General features: G+C 41.1%; 1 protein-coding gene across 1 annotated transcript; it reads right to left on the bottom strand.

Annotated features, from left to right (window-relative positions):
• Positions 1–5,856: 5,856 nt before the first annotated feature.
• On the bottom strand, positions 5,857–14,475 carry CD7 (CD7 molecule). The gene is made up of 5 exons (XM_064467415.1): positions 14,439–14,475; positions 10,208–10,546; positions 8,477–8,821; positions 6,995–7,107; positions 5,857–6,022 (listed from the first exon to the last, which is right to left on the bottom strand). The coding sequence occupies exons 1-5, from the start codon at positions 14,473–14,475 to the stop codon at positions 5,912–5,914; spliced, it is 945 nt and encodes a 314-aa protein (XP_064323485.1). The 3' UTR covers positions 5,857–5,911.
• Between the last annotated feature and the right edge of the window lie 229 nt (positions 14,476–14,704).

The following is a 14,704-nucleotide window of genomic DNA, read 5'->3' as shown; positions in this document are numbered from 1 at the left end:
TTACAGACATTTGGGCAAAATGTTATCTCACCACCCACCCTTAAAAACCACGAGAACATATAGCTATATGCCTTAAATGTCAGTCACCTGCAAGCTTGCTGTCAATTATGTCTCTGATCAAAGATAATATAATGCAGGTGCAGGCCATGAGCAGTAAACTGGCCTTTGTGGTTTCTCAGAAAGCTTGTCTAAGAATGGTAAGTCAGTATGTGTAGAGAAAGATCATCCCAAAAAACAAACCTCTCTTTTTTTTCTGTAATATCAGAGCAGAGTAATAAATTCTGCCATCTGAGGATGAAATGATTACTTCTATTGATAAAATATTACTTGTACAAGTAGCCCCAGAGTAAGCTTTTACAACTTGTATGAGAAACGGCTTCCTAATTTAGCCCTCTGTGTCTTAATGGATTTGTGGGTGCAATGCTGGCTCCTGAACCCCAGAGCTCAGCCAGTTTCCTTTAAGAAATTAAACATGTAATTTTCCACCGTGTTAAGAGGAGATGGACCAAATGTCTCAGGGAAGCATGAACTGCTGAGAGAAACGAACTTAGAGGCTTTCCCAGAGAGTTACTAATTACTGTTACTAATTCACAGAAAGAATTAGAGACCATCTTCCACTTGGCATCTGCAATATTTAGATATTATTCTCATTATAGTCAGAAGCAAGAGAGTATAGCAGACAGTTTCTAATACCTCAGGTGGATATCTTCTCTGGGGACATGGACATATTCTCTGGGGAGAGTTTCAGAAATATGCCGGCCAGCTGCTGCAGTCAAATACCACCCAAAAGCAAAATAATATTTTTCTTGTGAAGTAGTTGCACAGGAAGGAATTAGCACCATCTGGAGAGTTCATTCAGTCCTATTAGCAGTTTATTTATACATAGTGGAGTCCCCTCCTGTCCTGAAGCTGGACAGATAATCTTCTTGTACAAGATAGATGATGACAGTGCTGTAAAATTTTAATGTTAGGGCAAAGTATTTTAATCATTCTGATCAATGTTTAGGCTAGTTGCTTTATTTCACTTTCCTGAATGAAAAAAAAAGGTAATCTCTTAATAGTAAGCCTAAATCCTATGCATGTGAGGATATTGTAGGCAAGGTAGGATGCTCTGGCTATATAACAGAGTTAAGATCAGTAATGTACTATCAGTGATTTACCAAAAAGTAAGTTAAAACCTGTTGAGATTTCAAGTGGAATTTGGAAAATTTATTGCACGCTGCACATAGTCAGTATCCAGTCATTACTGAAGCATTTGAAATAGTGTTAAAAACCACCGATGACATCACAAACACTCTTTTAGATCTCGAGCAGTAGAAGAATTGATTAACTGGAGCAGAAACCTATTAACCGAAAATGTCAGATTTAAAACATGGCGCCAAGAAGGCACTTTCAGTACTTCAGGGCTCTAAACCATGTGAAAACCAAATCTGCAAACTACCAGAAAACCCTGCACATTTTCAACTTGACTGTAAGCTAACTGCTAATATATGGTTGCAGGCTTGTTGTTACAAAACATTCAAAAAGAAACTAAATGCCTTGAAAAACAAGTGCTTACCACAGATTGTATGCCATGAATGGGAATATTTTTTTCACTAACACAGGGAGCTTGAGAAATCACCATTTAGTAGCTTTTCTTCACCAGAACCAGCAATGCTGGACATATTTTGGTCATATCCTCCAAATAATAGCAGGAAGTCTCCTATATGAGTTACTGGATGGAGGAATGATCACAAACAGCAACCAGTGACAGATGGGTGGAATAAACTAACTCTGGGAAGCTCTACCAGTGTAGGCTTTAGAAATATGCCACGTAGCATTTAAAGCTGCTAAAAGCGTAAAAACATTTGTTTGCAGGATAGTTGCTGGAAATAATCCAATGTCCTAAAATACATCACAAGCCACAACAAGAGGAGAACCTGCTTCTATGCCGTATACAGTCCTCCTGGAAAATATTTTGTGACTCAACTCAGCTTATTATCCTCCTTGGCATCTGAGTTCAAGCATGTACTTGTCAGATATGCCTTAGTCAAAGAGTTAAAATGCTTTCCTCAGTTAAATTTTATGGAGTATGAGTCTATGGGCTCCATCAGCGGTAAACTACATTGCTGGCTGGTCTCTCCAGTTTTGCAAATAACCAAAAATTATTTCTGATTACACCTCCCCTTCCTCAGAGCTCAGCCCAGGCCACTCCACAAAGCCCTAGTAGCCTGAGTCACTTCTGACATGACTTGTACCTTGCCTGTCATGTTTTCTCTGCTTCTGACATACTGTCCTTGCTCGGCTGCCTCAGCTTTCTCCATCCGTTTGGTAAGCTCTGATACTAGAGCTGCGGTTCTGCTTCCCCATCCAAGGCTGCTTTGCTCCCAGCTGCAGTTTCTGTCATTTAGCCCTTGAAACCGGGCAGGGGCTTTTGCTAATACCCTGATACCATTCTCACTGCTGTGGATCCTGGCCCAGTCTCAGAGCCTTACACTGTGCTTCCCCTCTCTCCTTGAAAATCGTGTCCCGCCCCCGTGTAGGGACAGAAGACAGAAAAACAGCAAAGGCAACAGGATAAGCCCAAAGCAATTGTGCCTTCACCTCTGGAGATGAAAAATTCATCTCCAGACGAATTCCCTTCCAGGGAAGCCCTGAGACAACATTGCATCTTAGGACCTCCCCAACCCTCTTAAACAGCCAAATATCCAAACCTTTCCTCTGACACTCTTGAGCTAATTTCCCCAGCAGTTCTCTTCAAGCAGTTCTTGGGTTAATTGTCAGGTTGATCCTCTACCCCCTCCACAGAGGTACAACTCATGAAATGTCTCGCTATATGTAACTTTCCTTGGCTAGGTTTTACTTCTTTTTTTTAATTTATTTACATCAAGCCAAAGAAACCTCCTCCACTACTGTTTCCTTTCACACCTTGTTTTTTTCACAATTGTGGTCATGTTTGCACAGTAGCATTGCTACAGAAAGCTGATCTCAAATGCCTGTTTGCTCACCTCAAACCTCTGTATATTTTCTCTAAGGGAGAATTGCCCTTTACTAAACCTGCACCTTTTCTCAAAAATGAAAACGTGACAAAAAGTGATTGACTATGGGCACTTTAGTTCCTACATTGGTACCTAATTTATTAGATCATCTTTCCCAGCTCTACGTCTGCCCTTGAGCTGGGCCTGTCCAGGGAGAAAGACAGAAATGTTCTAAATGCTGCAGGGGACATTTAGACATGACCTGCTTGGTTTTGCTTCTGTCCCTGCACTCAGCGAAGGAGAAGTTTTGCCTTGCCCTGGCAGGGATGTGCACGGCCATAGCTTCATGCCAGGGCCTGGTGCAGCAGGAGGGGACACTGTGGTGACAACATGGCAGTGGGCTGCCCTCTTGGCCTCTCCTGCAGTGGGTCAGCGCAGCCAGGGGCCTTTAGGCACCATGCAGGCCCTGGTGGGAGGGCTTCCCTGTTTCATCCTGTGAGGAAAGCTGTTCCTCCCTGAACAACAGCCCTGGGAGGACCCTGGCAGTCCTCTAGGAGTGGCTTTGGGGCACACAGGAGGAGGCGCTGAGGTAGGCCTCTCTTAACAAGGAGCTGCAAAGCTTTCATTGTCCCTCAGGGTCTGCTCTGGTGCAGTCCCCTCTGAGTCCGGGCCTTCAACCTTACCGCAATGCAGACGGCATCATCCCTCCTCCAGGGATCTCCTGGGGTGAAGCCCCATGAAGCGAGAGGGGCAGAGGGGTTCGCAGTGATCCCCGGGCGCCCAGACTGCACCCTGCCCACACCATGGGCACCACAGGGCCACCAGTTACCATGGCAATGGGGCCTGCTCGAAGTGGTGAGGAGACTTGGGCTGTGCTCACCCAGGGCATGGGGAGAGGGGATGTGGGACCCCTGTGAGGACTAATGGCATCCCACAGGGGCCGTGCTCACTGGGATGTCAAACAGGGTCAACCAGGGTTGGTGAGGTGCCAACTCCTGGTCCAGGTTTATCAGAGCCTGTAGCCCTCAGTCCCTGGGACTGGGTCCAAGGTGCTGTTTGAAGGATGGGCTGAGCTTCCCCAGTGCCATCTCTTTCTTACCCATCTCCATTTGATATTTTTAGCTTTTCAAGAATTTTATCTTAGCCACTATGAAAGGATTGCATGAATATACATTGTCTGAAGTGTTCTTTGGTATTTTCTTCAGTGATTAGTTTTAAAATGAAAAAAAACAAACCCCATATGTAGATTATGTAAACAAAGTGGAAAATAGTTATTATGTTGTCTGTTGAGGTGCTGTAAGAGCAAGTTATACTGCATTTTACAAGAAGCCTTTGATTCTCTATTTAAAAAAAAAACCAAACACAAAAAGAAAAAGTCCATTCAATAACTAGCATTCATTTGCAAGGTATACGAAATAGTCTTTAATGCATGTGTAAAAATATCAAGCAACTGTACAAAGACCTGATCACACACATAATTTTCCTCAGGTACAGCTATGTGAAGATTGCAGGGTCTGCAATCAACAGACACCCCTCTGCTTACAAGGTAAACCCATCTCACCATCAGCCACCCATGGGAGCAGATTTCTCCCTCAGGTCTGGTGCACAGCATTTCATGAGTGACATTTGAAGGGAAATGGCATCTCCCAAGTAGCAGGCTTGGCTCAGCAAGCTGAGATCTTGGCAGCTATGCACTCTCATCAACAGCAAACTGGCCCTAATCCCTCAAAAACTAAACAAATGCATCAGTGAAGAAAAATTCCAGTCTCAGCCTGTCCCCAGAAACCACAAGCCACCCCCATCAATCCTGCCTCATAACAGGGCAATTTGATATTCCTCTGGGCATGCAAGATTGTTGACTTTCCACAGAAGACGTGGCTCTGCAATACCAAAACACCCCTGGAGGAAGCTGTAGCCCTTTCTTAGCTAGGGAAGAGCTAAGCTCATCATAGCAACCTGTTCTAAGCCATTACCAAACCAAATTTAATTTCTACTTGATTGATGTGAGTTTTTTATAAATTCCCTTGTTAAGAGTGATTCTGGATCAGACATGTTGGTGCCCAGACTGGAATGCAGGCATTGGCTTTATCCCATATTAGTTCACCTTGTACTGTACAGTCTCACTGACCTGGAGAAATGCATTCTGATGTGTAGTCCTAAGACATCTGGAGTTTGAGACAGCCCCAGCCTGTCAAAACTATTTTTGCTGTCCCACAAAGCCATCATGCCCCAGGCCTAGTCATTTTACAGGTCACCCATGTCAAGGCCCACAACAATCAAGCCAGTATCTCTGACAAAGGCAGTAATTTAAAATCTAGACTTGACTGCATTTTTGTCAGACCATTATGATCTTTGAATAAGTAAGCCCACACAGATCTAGCACTTCACTTGTAATGCACTCTGCCACGCCTTTTCTCTATTCTCTTCAGAAGACATTTCTTTGTTGTAACTCTTGAATAGTTTTAGCTGCCAGAGATCTTGGGCAGACCCACAAGGATTCATAAGAGAACCGTAATCCATGTGTATGTGGATCCATTGCATATTATTAAACAGGCCTGTTATGGTCTTCCTGAGCACTTGCCAAAGCTCAGAATCAGACCTTTCAATCTATCCCACCTTCCCTCAGAGAGTTATGTATCAATCAAATAAATGAGCCCATATGTTGCATCTAGCTAAATCTATAGTCCAAAATACTGCTTTCTACACTACCCTGCAAAACACGGGCAGGGTACTTGCATTTCTCTATGTTTTTTGTACATTAAAAAAACCAAACATATTTCATGAGTGATCAAAACAGCAGAAACAGCTTTGGAAATGAGACAGATTTTTCTTTCCAATGAATAAGGTAGATGATAGTATTTTCAGTTCAGCTACTGCATCAGGTTGCTAAGGCACCTCTCAGAGAGACCTGTAAAGGAATGGTCGATGCACGCACAGTCCCAGGTGGCAGAAGCTTAATTGCCAGTGGAGTATAAGTTGTTTCTGGTCAAGGTGTTACGTCTAGAACTGTAAGACATATCTTCATATACTGCATTTGGTTTTCTTTTCTGGAAATATTTCTTCATCTGCAAAACAAAGCAAAAGGCCGGTTCAGAACAGAGCTTGAAAAGACCACAGCCAAGGAGTCAATTTACATCTTAGGAGTCCATCTGTTTGAAGTGGAAATGTACTTTAAAAATTCTTCTCCAAACCCAAAGAGGTCTTAGAGGATTAGGTGGAAATTGTCAACCTATTTATTTAAATTTTTATTGTCAGTCCAATGTAATTTCACTAAAAGTTCCTCCAAGAGTTGGGTGTAACTGTGGCCCCAACATAAATAATGCTGCTCCTTAATTTGTTACTGATAACACAAGAGACCAGTTCCTACGGGGCCACTTGGTTTTGCCACAATGTTGTTACACTACTGTTTTTAGCAATGCTGAAGCCATATGTGGAGGGATGAGATAGGGGCCTGGCCTATGAATCATACAAATAATGCCTGGGCACTTTCTGCAGAATATGAATGTAAATAATCCCAGTAAAGGAAAAACTTCTTGGTCCCCTTTTCTTCCAGGACAGGGTAAAATTATTCTCCCACAGCTACTTTCAGAAATTAGGCTATTTTATTACTTTTTGTTGTCCTTGCATCCCCCCCCAACATTCTCTTACATCTATTACAAGATTGGTATACATAGCTCCATTCCCAGTTGACCCAAAAAAATGAAACAAAACAGAATAGTAAGGTGCTCTGTTCAGGGAAATACATAAAATGCATGGCTGTGTTGTTGACTGCAAGGCTTACCTGAGGTTTGTTTATGAAAGGCAAACAATACTTCGTTTACTAAGAGTTACAGAAACAAGAAGACACAGACTTTACTCTCAAGAGTTTACAGCTGGGAGACATTAAACAAGGGCAAAGAGGAGACAATAGAAAGCCATGATTCCTCAGGTTTATCAAACGTTTACTTGACTCAGTCACTGTTTAAAAATAATATCAAAGGCACCTATTCACTCAACCTGGAATCAGTTTTGCTTTAACATGGTAACAGCATACTTACATTGACACGGTGCAAGGTGCAGTGTATTAGCACAGAAAACAATAGCACTGCCACAATGGTAAGACCATAGATGCCCCAGGAGGAACTGTTACTGCAGTCTGTCTGTTCCACTTCTGCACATGAAAATATATTAGAATTATTAACACGAAGAGGTAGAATTCTATTCTTATTATGAAAAAAATTATGTATTGGCCAGCGGGAAATGGGCTATCAATAGCATGCTACACAGCCACATTCGTCATCCCATTTGTATTCTCACTGGCGTTCCCTCTGGTCTTCTGGTTATGACTGTAGGTGGCATATGAAGGGTCAGTGAAGAGCACTACAAAGGTGATAGCTTCCATACCACTGATCAGAAAGTAGGACCACACACTAATAACAGAAACAAAAAATGTTTTACTGCAGTATTACGGCAATACTGAGGGCTTGGCCAGGAGTGTGTAGGAATTATATAACAGCTAGGTTTGTCAGGCTGCTAGCAGTACAGACAGAAGTAGGAAGCTACCGTGATCTGGAGTATATACGTTGAGCAAAATAGTGCTAGTGGAAAGGGTTTCAGTTGTCTAAAACCTCAGTTAATCCATATCTGAATAACATAATATCTGGTAACCCTCTGCTTCTTTGAAGTGTAGCTGTCCTTTTCCCCAACTCGCATTACTGGGTTGTTACACCAGTTATGGCTAGTGGCATAGAATGAGACCACAGTCTTTTTTGCAGACTGCAGATTGATCCTTTGCAACTCTTAGGGCCTATGTAAACCTTATTTTTATTGCCCAAAGATCTCATCAAAGCCTAATGCACAGGGTTACGTTGTACCAGTAAGATCAAAATCAAGAACTACATTGCTGGTTTTGTCTTTGTCTTAGCAAATGGTTACAACACGGTGCTGCAGAAAAAAAAAAACAACAACAACCAAACAAAAAACCCCAAACCCTGTCTTTGGAACATATGCTTACAGTGTGCTCAGTGTATAATAGGGGTGTATGAGATCATGTTTGCTATTATCTACAGTACTTTACGTAAATGCCTAAGTACTTGTTCTGTGATCCTATTATGATCTATTTTTACACACAAAGACTTGCTATAGGAAATGGTTTCTAAAAGACATTTATGTCACAATAAGGTCAAAGAGCTAATGCTTAATACTGACTTGTTTCCTAAACCCGTCAGATTATTCACAGACACACTGAAGTGTTCGTTGTCTGATTTTGACCTTTTTTTTTTAAATGTGGGATTGTAGCAAGGTTTCTTTTTTATAATTCTCCTCTGATTGTACAAGGCAGGTAGAAACACAGCACCTCTTTCTGTGTCCTAGTACAACAGTCTGAGCAATCTCTCCAAACTTTCCCAGATACTAGAAGAAGTCTAGCCATGGATTAGTGCTCTACCTGTCCTGACTGAAGTTCTGCAAGCTTTTAGTCCACCTTTTGTATTAAAACATGTCTATAATTATTTATGATCAAACAAGCAAAAGAATAGTACCTTTAATCAGCAACATGGTCCCACTTCTACTCACTGAGAGGAAAGAGGAATTTTTCACCCTGGCACATACATATATATCACTGTCATTTTTCCATAGTTTATGTAGAGTTATCACTATTTTCTTTTCTTGCTTTGAATACTCCAGGCGATTAGCAAAAGCAGGAAAAATAGTTGAAACATTCTGACTTGAAACATACAACACACTTTCAGGTTGCATGTGAGTCTTGAGCAAGAAGATTTCTTCATCTTCCTGTGAGCTTTTCAATGTACAGGTAATGTTGACGGACTGGCCTTGCTGAGAATTGATATAGAGTGGTGACTGTTCAACATCTCCACTAGTTTTTGCTAGAAACAAGAGAGATTAATGGCTACCACATACTTAACAGTGCATTTTCGCTAGGAAGCAAATACAGAGGTCAAAGACAGAAAGAACAGACTGCAGAAATTTAGATAAAATAATTTTTTTTAAGAGCTACCTTTATGCGTGCCTTGAGAAGAAAGATATACGTCAGTACACCCTGGCATGTTTTCCTGCCCCAGGATCTGAAAGTAGGACTGACGGAACAGGTTTACCTGGTTGTAAAAGGCCTCCACCTACCTAAAAAATACATATACTGAACTCCTCTAAGTGAATACAGCTTCATTAGCTTGCCCTTGAGACATTGATTGTTGCCTGCTTTCTCAAGTGAGATTAAGCCATAGAAAGATCTGGAGACTCCTGTTCTGGATGAAATCATACAATGTGGGTGCCATCAGTGTTGAAAATAGTCTTCAAAAAGTAGTTATTAACAGCTTGCTGTCCAGCTGGGAAGACATTTCACTGAGATCCTCTGAAGACAGGCCCTGTTCCTTTTGACATTACCATTGCATCCATTAATGTGCATGACGGAATGATGACAGTATTTATCACATTTGTACAAAAGATAATTCTGGGAAGGCTGCAAGCATTTTAGGGAAGAGGATCAGTGTCAAAAAGAGATATAGGGTAATTTAATAAAATAATTTGGAGAAACTGTACATAATCAGAAAGACGGAATTCATTTGAGAAAACACAGTCAAGAAGTTTGAAAAGAGGAGCCTAAGGAAAGACGTAATAAGTCTTCCTAGATATAAATTACTATTACTGATCCAGCAATCGATTAGCTTTTGCATGCCTTAGGGACAGAAAAATTCTTCCCCTAAACAGAAATAACTGCCAAAAGGATCACTTGTGCCCATCAAGAGTTTGTTAAGAGGAGAAAAAAACCACATCCCTTTATCCACTGATGCCCACCTTGCAAACCCTGCCTAGCACTAGCACTATTATCAACTTGTCATTTAAGATGAAACAGCAAAAACAAAAGAGATTGGCAAAAACCACTACCAAAAGAAGGCTCATTGCTTTGCTAGTTATTCATAAAGATTTGGTTTGTTTTTTTAGAAAGAGCTATGGGTCCTCACTGTTTCCAAACTGCTGCAGCAACCTACAACTCATGTGAAAACCTGTAGCTAGGATTAAATTAGTCATGAACTGATGTTCTAGGGGTTTTCTTGGTACTGTTCTCTCTAATGTGTTTTCTTCATCTTTTCAGGGAACAGACCCACAGTTTCCTTCAAATCAGTGCATTACCTGAGCAGACCGGGGTAAAGTTCTGTAAGACTCTCCCTCCCATTATGCTTTCTTCCAATAATTGATTTAAAATATTTATCTGTATTTATGAATTCATAACCTAAAAGGTGGAATTGCAATACCTTTCACCACTACTATGGTTGTCTTCCCGTTCAGCTTTTTGTGATGACCTTTCTTTTTAATAAACTTAGTGCATAGGTAGATATTGGAATCAGATTCCTGTACATTATGGAGAGTTATCCTGAGATTCCTTCCTTCCTTTGAATACTTGATGCGATTAGCCAAAGCAGGAAGGATATATGAAGTATTCTGATTGGAAACATATATCACATTGACTGGCCGTATGCTAGTTGTCAAGTACGTTCCCACTTCATTTTCTGAACCTTTCATTGAGCAAGTTATGTTGATGGAGTCTCCTTCCCAAACACTGATAATATCCGTTGACTGTTCATTTCCTCCACCTAAAAATAAGAAATGCAATTGAAATTATAATATCAGAGCTCTTGATCTATTAATATCACAGCAGTTTTCAAAAACAATTACTCCGTCAACAGAATCGCTCCGTAAGGCTGGACCTTAGTCTTGCTATCCTGTATATATTATCTCTTGGCTGTCCTGAAACCTGTAGTGCATTTCATGCCCATTTACCTGTGCAACTCAACACCTCCCCAAAGCTTCAAAGGCCTTGGCAAAAAAGTGGCTTCTGTCACTCATGCAAAAAATGTAGTCTGCTCTGTAGATTCCCAGTATGATCCTATTAGTTCTCAAAATACAAGCTTCATTGAACTCAGCCCAATAATTGGAGCTGATTGAGGATCTAAATCTGGAATTCAAAGGTACCAAAAAATAGCAGAGAATGGAAGAAAATTACACTTTTTTTTTTTTCTTTTTTTTTTTTTTAGAAAGGAGCCTTTAGCAACATCAGGAAACTAGATAATGTAGCCTCTTAGGAAGAGAACTGCAGAAGTATAACTCCAGCCTATAGTAAGAAACAAAGATATAGAAATATATAATGAGACCCTCTGAGGTCTCTAATGACCTCAACGTCAAAAGAAACTGAACAGTAAGTACTTATGCAATGAATAGCAGGGAACAGAGGGATCAAATGGGAATCACCTAAACGAAATTACATTGAAAGCAAGGGAAGGAAAATTAAATATAGCATATTGCATCTCTAGAACATAGTGTAGAAATGGTAGAATTATTCAGTGTTGACAAGCAAATTAAGGATCCCTACATACTTAAAACAATTTTTTTTAATAAGGGACCAAACACAGAAAGAACAGATCATGGAATTTTAGATACAGTAGGTCAATCCAACCTGACCAGATACAAGGACATTCCTCCTGCAGCACTTAGAGAAGGAATTAAGGCAGCTAAGAAGTTGTCGGCAATTACCTTCCAAAGCAGCAGAGAAATGGAATGATGGAGAAGGCTGGACAAGTACAGATCACTCAGCCTTCAGCCTTTACAAGCGGGCAAGGAAAGCCCAGGAAATTAATCTGATCAGCCTAAAATCAGTCCTTCTAAGCTGACCCACACTTACATGATCTAAGAACCCATGCAGCTAATGACAAGCAGTCGCAGCCTGTCGATCATTTTCTCCAAAAGGTCAGGGTAGAAGTTCAAGAGTTATATTTGCAGAAATCAGTATTAACTCCTCAACAACCACTAACTAAAGAATGGTAAACACACTCAAAAGAAATGTTCTCATCAGTTTCATTGCGTCTTCCTTTCAGACATGCTGATTTATGGATAATAATTTTTCCTCAAGTCACCATCCTTTCCAGTTATTGTCAATGGTCATGGGGGAAAAAGGGCTGACTGTTCAGAGACATCTTTTTCCTCAGCCTGTTCTCCTCAAAGATTCACACTGTTTTCCCTGAGTGTGCCTCCAGCTTGTACTCTCAATAGCTACAACAATATTCAGCAATGGATATTTATAGTAAGGTTTTATTAGACCTTCAATAATTCTGTCCCTAGTAAATATCAATATTAATTTCTATCCAGTAGTGGGCTCACCCATCAACCGGAACTATACAGATACAGTTCATGTTGAATTACTCAGAAAGCAAATTCCGCTCTTTCTACAGAGAGTAATTTCTGTGTAGTTTTGATCACAATAATTTTCAGTTTTTTTCTAAAAGCTCATTCTATAACTTCAGAGGATGTTTTTCAAAGTTCCACCTGGTTTAGCTAATGGTGACTTTGCCAGGAACCTGTTTGAGACAATAGACTAAGGGGATGTGGGGAGGGGAGGAAAGAAAAGAAAAAAGAAAATATTAAACTTGTGAAATATAAGAAAGTCTATGTTGTACGTACCATTCTGGCCAGGGGAGCACGGGAGAAAGAGAAGAAGGAGAGATGCAGTTGGGAGACACGGTATCCACAGCATTTTCAAAGGTCTTTTTAGTTTTCTCTATTATCTGACTGATGAGTTAGAATAAAGGGTTGTATGACACAAGCTGGCCTATTTTCTTCCAGCTACATCAGCTAGCTACTAAAAGAAGTTAGCAAAATGCTTCTTTTGCCTTAGTATCACAAAAAATGTGACAGATAGGGGGAAGAGAGATTTCTTTCAAGAGGTGTATCTTGGTTTTGACTTTACACTCAAAAAAACGCCCATGGTTTCCTACTACTGAGCAACCCACAACTCTGGGGGCAGGATTAGAAAGAGTCTCTATGGTGAGCACCTACCTTCCCTTTGCAGTCAGCTAAGAAAAGGTAGGCTCAAAGTTGCTCTTCACAGTGCCAAAGTCAGGCAGCTACCTCCCTGTTGTGGCCTTACTAGAAACGTAGGTGCTTGGTACAATCAATTCAGGCTATCAGTGTTCCCAGGGGCTTAGCAGGCTGCCTCGATGGCGGTTACAAATGCAAAAGTCTTGGCTTTGTAAGGAGCAAGTAGACGAGAGATGCTCCGTTACCTCAAGTAGACAAATTATTATACAAGCCCTGCTCACAAAAGTACAGGTTGGATCTGCATCTTGGCAATGACAATGTGCATAATTTCCAAGCAACGGCATGGTATGTACCTCTTGTGCCTTATTCACATCTAATAACACATTCTGTAGTGTCTGCAGTACACAACAGCTGCTAACCACCAGCAAAAGGGAAGCTCAGCTACAGCTCACATGTAGCTCCTGCTCCCTCTCTGATATGATGAAAACATCTTCTTGCAGGGACCCTTCTTTGTGTGAATACATAGGGAAAGGGGGTATTCCCAAAGAATTTCTTGAATGCTTGAAAGCTTAGAAATTTCATTGATTATTGTAAAGAAAACAGAGTTCAGGCAGGCTGAGAAATGAGCTTCAACTAGCACTGCAAAGGCTCACTACTGGATATAAAAGTAGATGCCAGGAGACATCTCTTACTCCCTGTCTTTGATCTTGCAATATTTAAGAAGTGAACCATGACAATAATACTGGACTAAGAGTTTGGGAACCATGTGGTGGTGGTGCTTTGTAAAGGAGATTAACATACCAAATAGCAATACCATCAACACAGGGTTACCAATGAATAGCCAGTTTTTAAGGGGCAGTTTTATTGTGATGACTATAATAACACAAAAAAAATCATTAAAATGAAATTACAACTATCAAATTATGGCATTTGGTGAGTCAGACTGCCTAGTACCTTTAGCCATTTTTTATTTCATAATGAAATATTTCCCTGTATTTGTATATTGCCAAACAACACAATGCAGTTGCTTAGAACAAACACTGTAGATTTTTAAAGCTATTTATAAGTTTTTCCTGACACGTGGGATGATTTCTGTCTACTAGCACAACACAACTCAGGAGAGGCAAAGTGAAACAGTTGGGAGTGATGCCTCTGAAAATCACAGTCTGCATTAATCACCAACAGAAAAAAAGAGATATAAAGGAAATTGTGCTTGATTGAGCCATAAAGATCAGTCTGTGACTTGCATCTTGTGACTGATTCAGCTAAGCAACGGTCAATGGGCAGAGGTGTCCATACAACCTTTGTTCTCAAAACACGTCCAGCTTTCTGTCCCCAAATGGTGTTAAAGAGTAGAACTTAAATCTGGACGTCAGTAAAGCTGAATCCCTCAGGTTAATGCTGTCATTGTTTAGCCCCAGACAGCAGCTAAGCACCACGCAGCCGCTTGCTCACTCCCCCACAGCGGGATGGGGGAGAGAATCGGAAGAGTAAAAGTGAGGAAACTCATGGGTTGAGATAAAGACAGTTTAACAGGTAAAGCAAAAGTTGTGCATGGAAGCAAAGCAAAACAAGGAATTCATTCACTCCTTCCCAATGGCAGGCAGGTGTTCAGCCATCCCCAGCAAAGCAGGGCGCCATCACACGTAACACCATCACTCCAAATGTCCCCACCTTCCTTCTTCTTCCCCCAGCTTTGTATACCGAGCATGACGTCATATATTATGGAATATCCCTTTGGTCAGTTGGGGTCAGCTGTCCCAGCTGTGCGCCCTCCCCTCCCAGCTTCTTGTGCACCCAGCAGGGCATGGGAAGGTCAAAAAGTCCTTGACTAGTGTAAGCGCTGCTTAGGAACAACTAAAACATCTCCACATTATCACCACTGTTTCTAGCACAAATCCAAAACGTAGCCCCATACTAGCTACTGTGAAGAAAATTAT

This window comes from Phalacrocorax carbo, chromosome 16 (genome assembly GCF_963921805.1).
Source record: "Phalacrocorax carbo chromosome 16, bPhaCar2.1, whole genome shotgun sequence".
Taxonomy (NCBI): Eukaryota; Metazoa; Chordata; class Aves; order Suliformes; family Phalacrocoracidae; genus Phalacrocorax; species Phalacrocorax carbo.
Note: the sequence above shows the minus strand (reverse complement) of the source record. Positions and strands in the feature narration are given on the sequence as shown.

Excerpts from the sequence above, each read along its gene's own strand:
- CD7 (XM_064467415.1), bottom strand. The coding sequence starts at position 14,475 with ATGCTCGGTATACAAAGCTGGGGGAAGAAGAAGGAAG. Across the intron at positions 7,108-8,476 it reads GACCATGTTGCTGATTAAAG|AAGTGGAACAGACAGACTGC; the intron begins GTACTATTCTTT and ends TTTCATGTGCAG. Across the intron at positions 6,023-6,994 it reads GCACCTTGCACCGTGTCAAT|ATGAAGAAATATTTCCAGAA; the intron begins GTAAGTATGCTG and ends TTTGTTTTGCAG.